Source organism: Scophthalmus maximus, chromosome 16, assembly GCF_022379125.1.
Source record: "Scophthalmus maximus strain ysfricsl-2021 chromosome 16, ASM2237912v1, whole genome shotgun sequence".
Classification (NCBI taxonomy): Eukaryota; Metazoa; Chordata; class Actinopteri; order Pleuronectiformes; family Scophthalmidae; genus Scophthalmus; species Scophthalmus maximus.
The window spans coordinates 8,254,973-8,273,442 of NC_061530.1; the positions used below are offsets into that span (position 1 = coordinate 8,254,973).

Consider the following 18,470-nt stretch of genomic DNA (forward strand, 5'->3'; position numbering starts at 1 on the left):
CCAAATGCATCTGGGCTCCCCAGTGTGGTCACGCAGCGAAACGTGGCAGATGGACTTGAAGCTCAGTGGACAATAAGGAAGCTTTCAGGGCTCAGAGCTCCATCGCTGCACTTCTGTTATTCTTACCGGGCCGCCACTGACCCTCTCTCATGCTCTGTCTCCCCCCACCTCCTCTGTCTCCATGCAGTCCTCCAGCTCAAGCTCCAGCAGAGACGCACACGTGAGGAACTGGTCAGCCAAGGGATCATGCCACGTAAGTCTCTGTGATGCTCGGGGGGTTGTTCAGCAAATCAAAAAAGTACTGTAATACAGTAATTTCCATAATGCTTCCTCAGTGTGTTGTAGTTTCATTTTAATATATACACATGGTATATTTTTGCACCTGCAGCCATAGATGCACATGGTCGATACACGCTATGGTTAAAGATTTTATTTACTGTGCAGAAGTTCTTGGTATTATGACGCTTAATGGAAAACCCATGCAGACAACTAGGGCGTTGTGTCAGTGCCTGTTTACTCTTCTTTCCTTCTCCAGCATCAGACAGTACATCAGACCCTTCAAAGACTGATTAGGTTGATAAACAATAACAATGCTGTGCTATATGTTCATGGGACATTGATTCACATGTTGAGTGAGCCTCATGCTGCAACATTTCTAAACAGGAAATATTGGTACATCATATCTGTTTGCCTATATTCAATATCATAGCGCCATCGGAGAATACAGTATCCTGAAGGTCAAGCCTCTGCTCTCGCGTTCAGCTTTTCACGCAACACGACAGCCCTTATCTAAGTGTTGCTGGTGTGAATTTGTGCATTCTACGTGTCATATTTTGTGGTGTCTTTGCAGCACTTTGTGTTATCGACGAGGACAGCTTCCTCTTCTTCTGTATACACTTCCTGTTTCAGAGTTCCACACATCACAAGAGGCAGGGATCTTTTTTTAAATGTTCCCCCGTTTGATGTACTGTAGCCATGGACAGTAAATACCAGGCTTTTCAAGTAAAAAAAATAATAATCTAGTACCCTCGAAGAAGCTTGAGGTAGATGACCTGACGGGGGTTGCCGTTGAGGTCGTGTTCAGAGAAACTTGAGATGCAGGGAGATTATTTTCGACTGGTGGACACAATTAGAAAAAAAGTAGGTGGAAATATGAGTGTCTTGTCAGTCATTGGTCATCACAACTCTCTACTTGTTCTCACAAATTTGTCCTATTTACAGCTTTTTTTCGCCCCCATGTTACACTTTGTTATATATCACCACTGCTTGTTGCTAATGGTAACGTTTGAGCATAAGTAGGCAGAGTTGAATAAAAAACTCTATTCAGTCACACTAAAAAATGCAAGTACAGTAACTTACCAGACTCAGATTGTACAGTCGGTGTTAGGCATGAAATAATGCAGTGGAGTGGACACTCAGGCCGCAGGCTTGTTTTGGTTGAGAAGAAAAGAGTCTCGCATTGGACCATTCAGTCATTACTGTAAATCTGCCTGTGTCCTCCTTATGCAGCCGGCCTCATACCAGACTATTAGCTGCACTGGGATCAGCATGTACTACTGGAATATTTCGTCGTCTAGATACTTTTCTGTGGAGATGCAGAGATTAAAAAACATAAGAGCGGGGGAAACAGAAGGCACGGGTTTATAGGAGAGATATTAAAGACCGTGTTCGCTCCCCAACAAATGGCAGTTATTTTGACTGTTGCTTTGAGACCCAGCAGGGCAGAGCGAGGGCTGTTCAGCTGTCATGGCCCCTGTTGAATTATGGGACCATAAAGATCATATGAACTGTGGACGACCGAGAGGGAAGGGAGGGTTGCATTGCCATTTATCAACTTTCAGTGGAGTCGTATCGCGACGATATGATGGTGTGAATGAGTCACTTTCCACCCATCTCCTCTCAGGTATTTTTGGGCACTTGACCTACCACCTGCTGCAGTGATGGGCTCGAGTTGCTGCTGTGTCAATAGCTGCGGCGTAAATGTGAAGCAGGGTCTCTGGACAAGAGAAGACAAAAGGGAATAGTTACGCAGGATTAGGAGAGGTTAAATGCATGGACATACGGGTGAACAAGCAATGACAATGTTCCTGTGTGTGCTTGGGTCAGTCATGTGATGCGTCTGGGACATAATGGACTGAAGGGTCAGTGTCAAGGTAGTGGAGTTCTGAACATCAGGTCATGTTCCAGCAAATGAAAACAGACAGTTGTTCAGACATTCAGTTGAATCCGTACTATATACTTGTGCAGGAACAGAATAAAGATGTTGATTGACAGCTAAATTATGCAATGGATTTCATCAACATTTGAACCAAACCAATACGAAGGGAGCCAGAGGCAGCAGAAGGTGGCGGCTACAGCAAATAGTACTGTGACAGGGAAAATACTATGGATGATTAGGAGATAGAGACGCTGTCTCCATTTAAGAAAAGCACTGTTTTTCCAGATGATAGTGACATGATCAGCCTGTCTGTTGTCTTGTTTTTTTTTTGCTGTCTTGTTGTGATCTTGACTGTTATATCACAACTGCTATGTAGGTCCTCTTCTTTCGAACCTCAGTGGTTGTGACACAGGAATGCCTCCCACCCCCCAACCAAGTCATCTGTGGGACACGTACATTCGACGCCCAGCTGTAGCCAGAAAGTCCGCCCTCACACGCTCTTGACCAATCAGACAATTGCTAAGTTACATCACTCTAACTGCCACTGTGGTCTCAATATCCTTCCCCAAATAGGGTGAACCTCTTTGTTTGTGTCTTTTAAGCTTTGCCGTTGCATTTGAAATTGAAAAAGTTCAAATTCTTTATTCCATTTGGCTAGAAAATGTGATCCAGCCCAGACACTGATGGGAAGAGATTGAATGTTGATCGATTTTATTTTCTTTCTTTCTCTTTTTCGACCAACATTTTTGCAATAAATTGATTTTCTCTCTTTTGGCTGTTTTCCATTAAATGGAATACAGTTTTTTCTTTTGAGACTAGTCCAGCCAAATGCATGCCACAACTGGCTGTCTAAAGAAATATACAAATATCTTTTCTCACTCACACACACTGACATTCACACCCCCACCCACACATCGGGTACGTTACAGCCAGTCATGGCCTGGCACGGAGATGAATGTAGCTTCTTTGTGTTTGCGGAGCAGTTTATCCTTCAGTCCACACTCTTCTCTGTCTTCACGCGGCTTTTTAAATACCAACTCCAGGCAACTGGGCATCAAGAGTTGATATCCCTACCACTTCCAGACACAGTCCATCTATCAGACTTAACGCAGACAGTTGTCTTGTTCGAATCTCAATAGTAAAAGTCAGTAGCGTTTTTCTGTCTGTACCATAAAACTATCATGAAGCAGGGTTGATTTTAGAAAAATATACAAGAGTTTAATCAGGATAATTGAGTGTTTGGCATGCTCGAAGATGCTCGAAGATTCTGCCACATTGGTTAGGGTTTTGTGAGTTAGAAATTCTGCCTCGGATCATGTGTAACACAGAGAAATAGAATTCTTCAAATTGTAGGTTCACAACAACACTTAACATCAGTTCAAACAAAAGAAAGTATGGAATAAATGTGAACAACCGAGCTTCCGGAGGAGATGTTGGATGAGGGTTAGGGAAAGCTCACGGTCAGAGTTACTTTCACATGGCAATGTGAGGTGGACTATTTGGTGACTGTTGACCACCATCAAAACTCACTTACCCAAGCCAAGCCACTGCCATTGACCAGGACTCAACACTTTCTGTAGCTGCTTTGATTTGAAATCCCCGATGATAATATGACCGATAAGTTGTTCAATAACAGACCAAAGCAAACAATTGCGTCGTCAATTTTCTTAGTGAAACCGAATTGAAAAACTGTGCTTTAGTCCTGCCCACACAGCACACAAGCCCCACTGAGCAGTGACCAGTATATAGTTTAGAATAGCCCCCCTGACCTTCTCGTCCTGTGGCCACTTCTGCTTCGAATCCGTCTTCCTCTATAGTGGTATCTGTTCTCACCAAATGTTCTCACATTGTCACTTGCTTAAAGAAGCATCAAAACTCATACGTGTTTGAGCTGTGCTCATCATCATCCCCCCCCCCCTCCTCTCTCCATGTAGCACTGAAGAGCCCGGCAGCCTTTCACGAACAGCGGAGGAGTCTGGAGCGAGCAAGGGTGAGGGTCTTTTCTCTTTTTTTCTAGTTCAGATTGACCTCTTGCGGAGGTTGGTGTGCTGCTGGGAATTGCACGCTTGTCGTGTAAACATGCACAGCTAAAGTGGTTATTACCCAATTTTTACTGAATTCTGCCTACCTGCTGAGGATGGTAAAAACTATGGCGGCCCAAATATAGTATATGTAGTATAAATGTATATATAGCCTATATATGTATATAAAAAATATTTCTTTAGTTTACACCCAAGGTTAACAGCCTCTTGTTAAAGGCTTATTTAAAAAAGGAGAATTGGCAGTATCGATAGAAAGCGAACTCTAATAATAACAATGCTCAGTTGATAAAAAATATATATATATATATATATATTGAGGCTCTGTGTTTTTTGGAGCTCAATTGGTCTGGTGATGAAGAATAGATTGAAAAATAAAAAAACAAAAGAACAACACACATCACACGATTGTGTTTTATTGTTGTTTATTATTAGTAGTATATTACTCATAGAGTAAGTTTGCATTCATTGCATGACTAAATAACAAGTTGGTTCATTAGTTCACAGTGTAGAAGAATAGGCACTTTAACTATTAAATAAACAACTGACTAGGATTAACTTCCTTCCCTTTGTATCACATTCTGACTTTAGTTTCTGTCTTTTTAACACAATCAAGGAGCGTTTAGAGGTTCTCGTACCGGCATCATATTCAGAAAAATAAGTAAAATGCAATGTTGTTGACGTAATGATGTAGGCACATACTGTACAAAATATACATTGTAGAAAGCAATGTCATGTGAGCTAGCTGACATTTCCAAGACTTATTTGCAGTGAGATGTACAAAGACTGACCAAACATTTTGGCGTGAGATAAGCTTATACATTTTCATGGTGGCCTCATACAGGACCGTGGTAGATCAGCTTTGGCATCCGGAACAAAATACAAATGTCAGTGAGACAGAGATGACACCGATGAGGTTACAGCCTACGTGTAATGCTTTCATAAATAATACTGGCAGGGATGTTTACTTTGTCGGATCACCGTTGCTGGTCCAACAGCAACAAGGCCAGGTCGGCATCTGCCCTGCGTCCGTTGGCCTCTTTTAGCTCTTGCCAACAAGTAAAAGCCGGTCCAATATTAGCCGATTGTTGGTGTGTGACTTATGCCGTAAACATGTTGCAAGTGTCCTGCACCATTCACCAGAGTTCCAGACATAGAAGCGCTGCGGCAGTGACAGAGACACCATTCCCCCATGATGACTTTGTGTTAAAATAAAAGTCCAGCTTAAAAATGCTGCTCTTAAAGGTAAAGCTGCATATGATATTTCTACAAATGAGTGTCATTGCACTGAATGCAGAAAATGGGTGTTGTTAACAGTTTTACAGAGGCATACATATGGAGAAAAACTCTTTTTAATAATGCTGCTACAATGGCCTTAATGTTGATGTAGCACATCTACACGTCTTTGCTACAATGCTTGATTTTATACCATATTTAATCTGACTGATAGCCACACTCATTAGTTAACATTGATGAGGCGCTGCACGGCGCGCAGCCTTTATGAATTGTGACGGAATGTGTTATTTGACTTTTGCATTAGTGACATATGTGGAGCTATTACACTGTGAGTGTAACAGTGGAATTGATTACAAATCCAGGATGTACCAGGAAATATATGCAAAATATGGCATGACATTGATATTTAGATGACAATGTAGAAAACCTCATCCAAAATACTAGTCTACAGCCCAGAGTAGCCAACACTTTTTTTTTAATAGTAGCAATAATTTCAACCTGAGTTGGTCCTGAAAATAAACAATGTGATCAGACACAAATATTTGATGAAAAGCTGTGATATAAGCAATAATGCGTTTGTGCATTCAGGCAGTGCTGGTTTATATTCCTATTTGAAAAGCTATCTCCCTCTTGTGGAAAAGACTGGGACACCATATCCATCTGGGACCCGCCCATCGCCAAACGAACCACCTCTTCAGAGTTTACAATGCACTAATATTATCACGGCATCAGAAATATCACCTTGATTCTTATGATCAGGTCATGTTTCAGTTAACGCAAACAAATACCCACAAAGCACACAATCCATGAAGTAGGGCACACACACACATACTTCAAACTATGTTACACGAGTTCCTCAGGTCTCACAATGTAGCTGCAAACATGGTGATCTCCACAAATGGACATCTTGACTTTTAATCTGACCAAACCACATTACTACTTATTCTTTCACAAACTGTGTAACAGCACTTTCCTCTAATAGTAGACACAAGAGACACTTTCCACGATTTAACAACCAACACGAGAAGCTAAGACTAAAACAACAAACCCAGATTTCCTTGTTCATGCAGAATCACAACATTTAGAAACCATTCAGTAGAAGGTTGTTCTATGTTCGGGCTTTTGGGACTGCTCACGATGGCTTTATGGCCTCGTTTTTTTGCTCCTAGCTAGGAGAAAACCCCACCATCCTTCGAACACTAAGGCTGGTAGGGGTTTCTATTTGATGAGTAGCTGATCCGCCTGGAAAACCAGATAACCACAAACTCTTGACTAAATGTTAAACTGAAAATAATAACTGCCCACTCCGGAATAAACTAGCCGCGGCGTCATGGGCGGGCCTCATGGATCTGGCTCCACCCACTTGTACATATTTTACTCAAACATATTTTATCAACTTTTATTTGCACAAAATGCATTTAAATGCAACAATAGAGACTAAAACCCGTTTCCCTATCTAAAATAAAATGTTTATCAGGCTGATTGTGATTGTTCACAATTGTTATTCTTCACACAAGATAGAACCAGAACTAGCTTAAACTATTAATCTAGCTCGCCCACCAGTGGATCTCTCTCTCTCTCTCTCAAGAACCATCCTTGTCTAACTACAGATTAACAGTTGATTCCTGATTAGTGTGGTGCCGAGACACTTTGGTTGTGCAACAAATACTGTGCAACTGAAAGATAAAATTTGCAATCTACAGTGGCAGCTCATTTTAAAGTAAAACATGTCCATTAATGACTTCATCATTTTCCTCAAACTCATTTATTTTCTCTCATTGTTCTGCTCGTGATCCTCTTTCTTCCACCTTCATTCCCCCCATGATGTGTATGTGTGTTGTGTTTCCCCCAGACTGAGGACTATCTGAAGAGGAAGATCCGGTGTCGTCCTGAGCGCTCTGAGCTGGTCAGGATGCACATTCTGGAAGGTGAGTTTTTACCGACTGTAGAAGTGGACTTCAGAAGATTCAATAGAAGTGAAAGTAAAAGGCTTGAGTTAGGTGAAACACATGAAACTTCATTTAAAAAGAACCATGAATCAAAAAGAAAAATCCCTTGTGATAAGATTTAGTGTACAGTACCTACTTCATATTGATTTTTGGACTTCGAATTTAAAAGTCTGAAATAAATTTTATTTCTTTTAATAGGACAGCCCTGCATAACCAGAAAAAAACTCAAAGATCAAGTGTCAAGCTACTTTAGACTAAGTTTAAAATATTAAAATGGACTATATGTTGATTTTATATCCCACAGGTACAGAGCACTGACCTGGTGCCGTCTCATTTTTGTTACAGAACTAAACGAATCATCATCGATGAATGCATGTCGTCCTTCTGTTTACTCCACAGAGACGTCGGCAGAGCCGTCTCTGCAGGCAAAGCAGCTGCAACTGAAGCGAGCGCGACTGGCCGACGACCTCAACGACAAGATCTCCCACAGACCAGGTCCAATCGAACTGGTTCACAAGAACATCCTGTCTGTCAGCCTCTCTCTGCAGCACTCACTGCTGGGTAACTACACCCATGACTCAACATTCAGTCAGTCGCACATGTCTCTGTACGCGGACAGACTTGCTCACAACTTGCAGACTGCTCACGGTCTAGATATCCCACATTTTTGCAATCATTTACACACATTACTAGCACAGACGGACGACCATACTTGCAATTTCACGAACACTCGGGAGCAATCAAAAAGCTCCACAAGCAATGCACAGGCAAAAGCAAAGCTACTTTCAGACATGCAATGAAGTCCAGAAATTTTCCAGAACTTTTCCTGACGTGACCCTAGTAAAATTCACTGGACCTTACAGCTTAGGCACGAATCTTGTACTCAGGTTAAAACACGTTCACCTCAAATATTTTGTTGCCAATGTACCAATGACCTGTAAAATCTGATTGATTCAGTCTGAACACACCTTTAGCAGAGTAATTACAACATCCAGGTATCTACACACATACGTAATACAGTGTTTTACGGATGGGTATATAAACACACACTGCTTCATAGCTCAGGTTGCATCATTCCAGTTGATGTGATACCATTCAAAACTTTACCACACAACTTTTGACTAATAACTGGTACGGAAATGACACAACAGCTGTTTGGACATGGTCTTGTTTTGAAACTTGGTAGGCCCCACAGTGTTGCTCCTCTGTTAATCATCGTTGTTTTGCAATCTTCATCATTGTGTTTGACTGCGACATTGTGAGGGATTAAAAACTATTTGACGTAGTTGTTTCACTGAATCTGAATGTGCTCTGTCACAGATTCTCCAAAGGGAGCCGGGGGAGAGAGCTCGTCTTTAGATGAAGACAGCAGTGATGCTCTGTCGCCAGACCAGCTCACCAATCACGACTCTCCCCTGAGTGCCGTCTCTCAGCTGTCCCCCTCTGATGCACTCACCCAGAATGGGGACATTTCTCCCACACAGGTACCAATTGCAGGAAGTCATTTTAAATCAAATGAAGAGTCACTTTAACTTGAAATTACACAAGCTAAAGAAAATATGGAGAAAAAATGTGCCATATTCATTAATAAAACAAAGCAACAGATGCATAAAAATTATCACACCATTAACCAAAATCCTTTTTTTCTCAGTTCTTCACTCAGCCCTCTCCTCCGCCTCCGCCTCCACCTCCACCGCCACCTCCTCTTCAGGTGAATAGGCCTGACTCCTCCCCGCCCCCAAAATTGACAAATGGAACAACTTTGATCTCTGCCAGTTCCCGATCTTCTACTGGACAGGTCAAGGTGCGCACTCGCTGTTTTTTTTCTTCTTCACCCTGCTGCTTTGATGACTTGTGAATAAATGTCCTTAATTTCTGTTTTTGGAGAAGATAAAATGAGCTAATCCTCCCTCATCTCTTCATTTGCTTACTTCCTCCTCCCGACCTCGTTTCTCACGTTCTGTCAGCAGTCTCATGCCAAGACGGGTTCAGATCGTCATCCACAAAGATCCAAGAAATCAAAGGACAGCAAACCCAAGGTCAGATTTTCGCAGGCACTGACAGGAATTATGGCTCTGACGGTTAATATTCATCCAAAAGCTTTTTTGTATTTAAAATGTGTTTTGTCAGATCCATTTCTCATCTGGTCTATCAAGTTTCCTCGAAAACAGAATGAGATATGACTCCCCAGATTTGGAAGGGCCAGTTAAAGGGCTCTTGTTTCGCTTTCTGGGGGAACCATGACAATGGGGCTTTTGTCTGAACTCACAGTCTTAACAATACTTAGAAATGTTGACTATAGAAGAAGAAGAGAAACCGTTTTCTGCAACCGCAGAATCTTCACTACACCAGAATACAGACTTTCTTTACTGGAAATAATCTTTTTTTGACATTGTGCTATTACTAATGATCTTTCCGCAGAAATGTACTGAATGCACATACTTAGTTAAAAAATGTCCAGTAACTTATGAATACCAAGACAAATGTAGGATAATCATCACACATTGATGACTTCTAATTGTGTAAAAGGATTGAAGGGTGGAACATCTGTTTTAACTCTCTTTGTCGTCCGGCTGCAGATGAAGAAGCTCAAGTACCACCAGTACATCCCTCCAGACCAGAAGGCCGATAAGGAGCGTCCGCCGCAGATGGACTCGTCCTACGCCAAGCTGCTGCATCAACAGCAGCTCTTCCTGCAGCTGCAGATCCTCAGTCAGCAGCAGCAGCACTACAACTACCACACCATCCTGCCCGCCCCTCCCAAGTGAGTGTCGAACATGAGTGTGGGTGTGTGTGTGTGTGTGTGTGTTCTGTTCATCCCAGTCATTTATTCTCCCGGGGGGTGAAACAAAACAGCACGGTTAAAAGTACGGCAAGAAAGAAATTCCTGCTCTTGCTTTTCACCATTGCTGGTCCCAAACCCTTGATTGGACAAAAGACTTGTGAAACAAGGGCAACATTTTTCTACATATCTACATTCATAACCTTTAATCCTCTTGCCGTGGTGTGGGAAGAGGATGATTGATTATGGTTCTCCTGTGCGAGGAGTCAAGAAGTTTGTCACCCTCCTTGTTCTTCCTCGTGGTCAGAGGAAGTTAATTTGTGCAGGACAGCCTTCAGGAAGTTCATTATGACTTCTTTACCTGTGGCTTGTTGCTTCTATGTTAATGATTTTATTTTTTCTATAAAGTCTATAGAGTGTCATGTATGTAAAATATTTCTTCAAATCAGTATATCTCGAATTTCACATCACTAATTTGAACATATACAAGCTGAATATTTACATGTACCTGTGATCTGGCACATGGATATTCATACTTTGCCGTTTTCTGTCTCCCTCAGGCCTCAAGCCGAGCAGCCTCCCACAACCGCCTCTAGACCTTCCCCCTCCCGCAGCGCTCCCTCGACGACCCCCTCCAATCAGAACGCAACTCACCGTCAGAGCCAAACTGGAGTGGGAGGAGCCAAACCCGCCACTCTGCCAGCCAACCTGGATGAGTTCAAAGTAATTTAAACAGGCATAGAATAGATAGAAGCCTTTAATTGTCATTGCACAAACTGTACAAAAATATTTTTAAATCTTTCCCACTGCTGCATTTGCATAGCAAACATACACTCACTTTAAAAGGACAGTAAGTTAAAAGAACATGTATAAAATTATATAAATAGAAGTTTATAAATAATATGTCTCTGTTGACTGAGCATATAGTGCAGATAGAATAAAAACGGATGGTTATGTGATTAATGATTGTACATTTCACAGATTGCACATTGTCCATAAATATGTGTGTTGAATGGATTGTTCGTGTGTGTGTGTGTATGTGTGTGTGTGCGTGTGCGCGCGTGCGCGCGTGCGTGCGAGTTGAGGGTGGTTATTGCATTTGGAAAGAAGCTGTCTATGAACCATGAGGTCCTGGTTCTGATGGACCTGTAGCATCTGCCAGAGGGCAAATGTCAAACAGATGGAAACCAGGGTTTGAGCTGTCCTTGGTGATTTTCTCTGCTCTGCTGAGGCAGCGGGAGGTGTGTATGTTGTTCGTGGAGGGGAGGGGGCAGCCGGTGATCTTCTGCGCGGCGTTTATCACTCTCTGGAGTTTCTTCCAGTCTGCCTCGGTGCATTGTGAATACCACACTGAGATACAGAACGTCAGAACATTCACGATGGCAGAGTGGTAGAAAGTCACCAGCAGCTTCTCTACCACGTTGTTCCTCCTGAGCACCCTGAGGAAGTGTAGTCGCTGCCTTCTTGATGACCGCCGCCGTGTTGGCAATCCAGGAAAGGTTAGCAGAGATCATAGTGCCCAGGAAGCGGAAGGTGTGGAACCTCTCTACACTGTCACCGTTGATGAAGAGGGGAGCCGGATCTGCTCTGCGTTTCCTGAAGTCCGGGATGATCTCCTCTGTTTTTGTGGTGTTCAGTGACAGGTTGTTGTTTGAACACCACGATGTTAGTTCCAGGATCTCATTCCTGTAGGCAGACTCTTCTCCTCCTGAGATCAGTCCCACCACCGTCGTGTCGTCCGCAAACTTCACTATGGTGTTACTGGGGTGGGTTGGACTGCAGTCGTGTGTGTACAGAGAGTAGAGAAGTGGGCTCAGCACAAATCCCTGTGGAGAGCCTGTGCTGAGTGTACGGGTGGAGGAGAAGGGGAGGCCGATGTAATGTAGGACCAGCCATTCAAATCGCTTCATAGTGATGGATGCGGGTGGTACTGGACGGTAGTCATTTGAGGTGTCCGGTGCTGGTTTCTTGGGTACGGGGATGATGGTGGAGGACTTCAGACAGGCTGGGATGATGGCCTGTGTCAGGGAGAGGTTGAGTATCGTTGTGAAGACCTGTGAGAGCTGGTCAGAGTACCTTCCCAGGAAGTCCATCTGGTCCAGCAGCTTTCCTGGGGTTGACTCCACCAAGCACACGCCTCACATCATGCGACTGTACAGTCAGTGAATGGGTGCTGGGAACTGGTGGAGGGTGAGATGGTGAAGCTGTGGTCTGTGATGTCTCAAAGCGGGCAAAGAAGCTGTGTAGCTCTTCTGCCAGAGAGACACTGGAGTCCACAGTTGTGGTGTTTCGTCGCAACACTGCACCCAGTGTCAGAAATGTTATTGCCAGGAATATTTAATTATATATTATATCTAAAATCTATATATAATATGGGACTTTTTGGATTGCCTGGCTTCCAGGTTGGGACCCAATGAAAACCAGAACAAATCTTCTCTGACATATCAGTTGTTTTGCTTTTTCACTTTGACTTGATGCCTGCTAAACGAGCGCTGGTCTGGTTTCTCATCCTCCAGGTCGCCGAGTTGAAACAGGAACTGAAACTACGTGGTCTGACCGTCTCGGGCACAAAGAACGATCTCATCGAGAGGCTCCGCAACTACCAGGAGCAAAATGGCGGCAACGCAGCTGTTTTGAAAAATGGCATGTTGCAGCCAAGCCAGCAGGGCTCTCACTCAACTAGAATCACCAGCACATCATCTCCATCCGCAACCGCCACCCCTGATTTTCATCCAGGAGAGGGCGGGTTCAAATTAGATCTAAGCTCGATGGGTCATGCGGTTCCTGGGAGAGTCATGCGTTTTGGCAGCACCAGCTCCAGCCCTCCTGTTTCTCCTTCTCCGTCTGAGAGGTCGTTGGCAGGGATGAGTCCAGATGAGACAAGCTGTAATGGAGACATGTTTGGGGAGATGGTGAGATCTGTATGTGACGCAAACAGCCTGTTTGTTGGCTAATAATTTTTTTGCAAAGAACAATCTTCCCCTGAATCTTTTTCTAACATCCCCTTCTTGTTTTGTTGTCCTACAGGTGAGCTCTCCCTTGACTCAACTCAACCTGCAAACATCTCCTCAGCCCTCGTCAAATATCTCTCCACTTTCACAGTCTCTCTCCACGGTTAAAGAGGAGATCCAGAGCCTATGCAACCTTTCCAGGTCTTCAGCCAACTCGAACCAGCGTCCAGAGCCCCTGCCAGGCGCAGTTATGGAAACATCCTCTGTGGATAAGGACCAGATGCTTCAGGAGAAGGACAAACAGATCGAGGAGTTGACCAAGATGCTAAGGCAGAAACAGAGGCTAGTGGAGACCCTCAGGTCCCAGCTGGAGCAGGGCAAGGTAGTGGTGAAGAAGGAAGGAAGTGAAAAGAGCAAAAAATCCCCAGAGGTTAAACTTCAAACTCTAATAAAAGCCTCGGCCATTCAACCCCCAACTCTCCCTAACGGCACTGTGGTGAATGTAAAGAAGGAGGTGGAGTCGGAGGAAGAAATGGACGGAGTAACAGAGGAGGCACAGGCAAAGAAGCTGGCCCAGCCAATGCAGTGCTCTCAGGAGACTCTGCTCAGGCTGCAGCAGATTCACCGGCTGCAGGTCCAACAAGCCGAGCAGCAGAAACATCAGCTACAACAACCCAAACAGCCGCAGGGTCAGGCGCACCTGCAGAAGGTGGCAGAGTCCAAATCGACCCTTCAAAAACAACACCAGCAAAAGAAAGAAGCTCAGATCCTACTGCAGCAGCAGCAGCAGCTCCAGCAGCTCATCATCCAGCAGACCCAACAGAAGCAGCTCCTGGCCCAGCAGAAGTTAGCGCAGCAGAAGCTGGCACAGCCGAAGCCAGTGCCGCAGACCCAGCTCAAGCAACCGCAAGGGCAAGTTCAACAGAGCCAGCAGAAGAACCAAGTTCAGCTGAAGCAGGTTCAGGTGCAGATCCAGAACCAGACGTCGGCGAACCAGAAGCCTGTAGCGAACCAAACCCCGCAGAGGAAACAGCTGAAGGCTCATCTCAGGCAGCAGCAGAAACCACAGACGACAGCTGTCGCCACACAACAGGTGAAAACCTTCAGGTTCCAGACACGTCTTTTAATTTCACCTCATTTAGCACAATCACCAGCCCTTTTTAAAGAGTCATTCTGATTATAAGTTGTAGCGATTGAATGAAAGAACCATCTCACATCACTACTTTTAATCAAGTATTTTATGCAGCTCATCGTTAAGATTTGCAATTGTTAAGATTAAGTGAAATAGGTAAACAAACTGTCGGTGTTTCCATTTCCAGGTGACTCCGGTTTTCATAAACCAACAGAACGGCACTCAGATCCAAACTCAGGCCATTTCGTTAGACCTCCTCAAAGCCAACGGCACACCCACACTAGTCACCGACAGCAACGGCAACCACTACCTGATTGCCCTCACCAGTCCCACCACAGACGGACAGAACGGAGTGTCCTCTCTGGCCAAGACCAACGGGCGCATCACATTGCAGGTACGGTAAAATTCATATTCTACGACGGGCTGCATTGGGTTGCTACGCGATTTTAAATATCTTACCCGCATCTTCCTCTGCAGAGATTGCAGTCGACTCCAAGTAAACTCCCCAGCACGGACAGCCAATCAAAAGAGCAGGCAGAGAGTGACCCTGTGAGCCGGCCAATCAAAAAGGTACGAGCCGCTAGACTCAAAATGATTAACTGTAATGTAACACACTGTCTGCAGTTACATCCTTCTGCCACAGAGTGTCACCACTAACACAGACCTTTTATTCAGAAATAATATTTCACCCGACAATCAGAATTGGAGTACTCAGCATATTCATGTCTGCTCTTGTCCAAGTCTAAATGTGTTTTTGTCTTCGGGGCACAGAAGGCGGGGCTGCACCTGGACACCAATGGTGTTCCACAGCCCAGCCTGTCGGCCACAGCTCCACCCAACCTGCAGCCTTTCTTCGACGACATGTCCGAGAGCGAGAGCCAAAGCAGCCTAATCTCCTCCCTCAAGGTGATGATGCGTGCTCTGCTCCCGCGTGGTCCCCATCGTCACGTCACCCCTGCTCCTTGTGCAGCTTCATTAACTGTTTCTCCACTTTTCTTCTCTCTCTCTTTTTCGCTTCATCACTCCATCCTGGCAGGGAGAGGAGGTGTGTCCGCCTTACGACCGGCACACACTGTTCACCCCTCGCTCTCCCAAACCCAACATCTCCCTTCCTACTCAACGCTCCAAAGTATGTCTTCCAGCACGACTTTTCTTTCCATCTCTCCTTTCGTGTTGATCTTTTTTTTCTGACTGTCCCTTCATTTTCTGCCTTTTTTCCTCATATTGAGTTTTGTGTTTGCCGCATTTTACCGAACCTAGAAGGCAGTTGTGTGTGCGTCTGACTGCGTCTTGTGCCATCGTCATCTTAATGTGATTTGGGTTGTCCTCAGTTTTAGTTATTGTCTAGGTAGTCGTTTCAGTCCCCAGAGAGAAGTTTTAAACTTGTCGCACTCAGGTGTGAGATATTGCAGGCCGAAGAACTGAGTTGTTGGTCAGTCAAGTATTTCCGGTCAAGAGAGTGAGAATCACACTTACTGCTTTGTAACAGAACTAAAACAGAAATAATCTTTTACATCACTTGTCCTTAAGGTTTCAACATACACAAAAAAAACTATCTACATTTGTCCAGTTAAGTAAGATCCTGTTTCAGTTTCAGTGCATGTTTGTCGTTTGTGTACTTGGTGACTGAGGAGTAATGTGTTCCTCTGTCAGCAGGAGAACGGTGTGAACAGTCAGCAGATGGACGACCTGTTTGACATCCTGCTCAAGAGCGGAGGTACAGTAATACATCTGAGAGAAACTGAGAGGAAGACGTCCCAAGTCTGTCGTCTCCAGCGCTGATGTCATTTTCTCTCTCTGTGCTCCTCCAGAAATCCCCGGCTTCAAGGCCAACCCAGACCCTTCCCTCGCCCCTCTCCACTCTGACCCGCCCTCCCCTGCTTCCCCCCCATCTCCCCTTCACCTCTCCCCTCCCACCCCTACGCCTTCCCCCCTCATCTCCCCTCAGCCTTCGGGGGGAGAGCCCTGCACTGGCAGCGGGCGCCTGGAGGACTTCCTGGAGAGCACCACGGGCGCCCCTCTGCTGGGCGTGGAGCCCGACGGCGGCCTGACGCTGATCGACGACCTCCACAGCCAAATGCTGAGCACGCCCAGCATCCTGGACCACCCTCCTTCCCCCATGGACACATCCGACCTGGGCTTCTCCCCCCACTCTGCAGTGTTGGACTTCGGCGACCCCACCTTGGACAGCATGGACTGGCTGGATATCTCCATGGTGGGCAGCACCAGCGGAGGGGGCAGAGGAGGAGAGGGCGGAGCTGGCGAAGGTGACGGGGGGACGAGTCTGGCCCCGCTGGCGCCGCACACTCCGCCAAGCGTCTTCTCTGCGGATTTTCTGGACAGCACAGACCTGCAGCTGCACTGGGAGTCATGTTTGTAGCTCCGCACACACACGGACACGCACTTTCCCACACTGTGTACAGGCTCTGTCTTTATTTCATGCACATACACAAACTTCTCTACGCTGTCTCTACCACTGCAGGGGTCACTGGCACATGCAAACACACACACACACACACACACACACTCACACACTGCCCTGTCTCTCACTGGCTGTTACTGTATGCAGGATGAGGTAAAATAAGAAAGAAGCCTCGAAATCTAATTCTTACAAAGGTTTCGAATTTGGTGGGCCTGAAGTGGACTGTTGGAATTTTAATGACTAGATACATCAAACTGTAAAATCCCATCTCATCTGTCCTGACCTGCCTGTTAACCAGGTTAAAGGGGCTTTGTGCAAGTTTTGTTATTGCAACATAGCTAACATTAGTATTGGCAGCGATCACTCTCAGATTCGCCAAGAGCTTCAGCCACTCTGCATCAACGAGACAAGAAGTCACAAGAAGCTGGTTAGCATGCTAACTGAAGTAAGAAGAGAAGTGGTGATGGAAACAGAAGCGACACGAGTGAACATCAGCGCTGCTTTCCACTGAGGGAGATAGCCGTCTGCAGTAAAGGAATGGAGTTTGATGCTGAACTCGTGAGGTTTCTCTCAGACTTGTGTTACAGCTGTCAATGCTAATATTTGCTGTGTATCGTAACTCTACGATCGGCTCCTTCAAGGGGAACCAGCAGAAAACTGTAGGTCACTGTCGGTGGCGTTTACTTTTTGGCCCCTTGAGGTGGCAGAGTGTGTGTCAGTGCCTCCTTAACTTTGCACTTATGCTGAATCTGATTGGTTCAATCAGTGTGTTGCTGTTTGGGTCTGTAGCCGGACCGTAGCGCTGTGCAGCGAGGCTGAGTGAACACCGCGTATCACATCCATCAGCTGAGCCGATGACGGTGTGAAGAGAAAGGCAGCAGGTGGTGGTAACCTGGTAACCTGAACCCCGCCCACACTAGTCAAAAAAACAAAAGAACAACGACCGTCATTGGTTGACAGTTGCTATTGAGATGAACCATATCATTGGCAACGGTTTGAATTGAAGCCTCATTGGAGGTAGCGTATTATTGGTAACATTATGGTAGACCACTATGTATTGCTGTATATGGGGTGTATATTATCAATTGTTTATATGACTATTTTTCTTTGCTGGTTGCTTTAGAGTCGAGCTGGCTGGCTGGGGAACATGGGGTGAGGGCGAGGTTTCCAAAACACTTGGACCTTGGTCATTTTTTTAAAGAAAAAAAAGTTTAAAAAAAAAACTGAAATAAACGTACTATAAAAAGTCCAATATGTGTCTGGTTTTCTTTTGCATTTTCACAACATGAAAAACAAACAAAATGTGTATATACCATTGAGGATTTCATGAAATGTTCCACAATAAAATTAAAAAATAATAATTATAAAAAATAATTCACAAGAAAATAGAACATTTTACAAAGAACAACATCTGAGCCTCATGTGATTATTAATGACTAAATGACATCATGAATCACCTGTTCCACCTATGTGAAATCCTGGTGATGAAGAGAAATGCCACAAGAGGGAGCCATTGTTCAGAAATCAGATGTCTCCTCCATCCCGTTGAAGCCATCTGATATCAACTTTTAGTTTCAATCAAAAAAGTTCCAAAATACTATCAAAAAAATCCCTTTTTAGTGGATCTTAGGTTTCACTTGCAATTTAATTTTTTTTTTTTACAGACATTCATATTGAATAAAATCAATTCTATTTTTGGTCTGCCGCGTCACCGTGTAATAATGCTTGTCAGACCTCAACCCTGTACTGTACAGTCAAGTTATATACATCTTTTTTTCAGGACAACCTAGGATATCAGAAT

The 18,470-nt window shown here is 44.6% G+C and overlaps 1 protein-coding gene across 17 annotated transcripts in view; it reads left to right on the forward strand.

Annotated features, from left to right (window-relative positions):
- The window catches only part of mrtfab (myocardin related transcription factor Ab), a 43,104-nt gene extending 25,183 nt beyond the window's left edge, over positions 1-17,921 (forward strand). For 4 of the 17 annotated variants that reach the window (XM_035612058.2, XM_035612066.2, XM_035612065.2 and 1 more), the window contains 17 exons: positions 188-253; positions 4,093-4,148; positions 7,286-7,361; positions 7,728-7,943; positions 8,703-8,866; positions 9,034-9,186; positions 9,350-9,421; positions 9,962-10,146; positions 10,725-10,887; positions 12,681-13,085; positions 13,192-14,208; positions 14,435-14,641; positions 14,725-14,817; positions 15,019-15,153; positions 15,284-15,376; positions 15,901-15,964; positions 16,059-17,921. In XM_035612058.2, coding sequence (XP_035467951.2) covers positions 188-253; positions 4,093-4,148; positions 7,286-7,361; positions 7,728-7,943; positions 8,703-8,866; positions 9,034-9,186; positions 9,350-9,421; positions 9,962-10,146; positions 10,725-10,887; positions 12,681-13,085; positions 13,192-14,208; positions 14,435-14,641; positions 14,725-14,817; positions 15,019-15,153; positions 15,284-15,376; positions 15,901-15,964; positions 16,059-16,627 — 3,734 coding nt within the window. In that variant the 3' untranslated portion in view covers positions 16,628-17,921. The remainder of the gene's footprint in view (positions 1-187; positions 254-4,092; positions 4,149-7,285; positions 7,362-7,727; positions 7,944-8,702; positions 8,867-9,033; positions 9,187-9,349; positions 9,422-9,961; positions 10,147-10,724; positions 10,888-12,680; positions 13,086-13,191; positions 14,209-14,434; positions 14,642-14,724; positions 14,818-15,018; positions 15,154-15,283; positions 15,377-15,900; positions 15,965-16,058) is intronic. The other 13 variants (XM_035612063.2, XM_047327488.1, XM_047327491.1 and 10 more) reach the window with 11 other exon arrangements.
- The last annotated feature ends 549 nt before the right edge of the window (positions 17,922-18,470 follow it).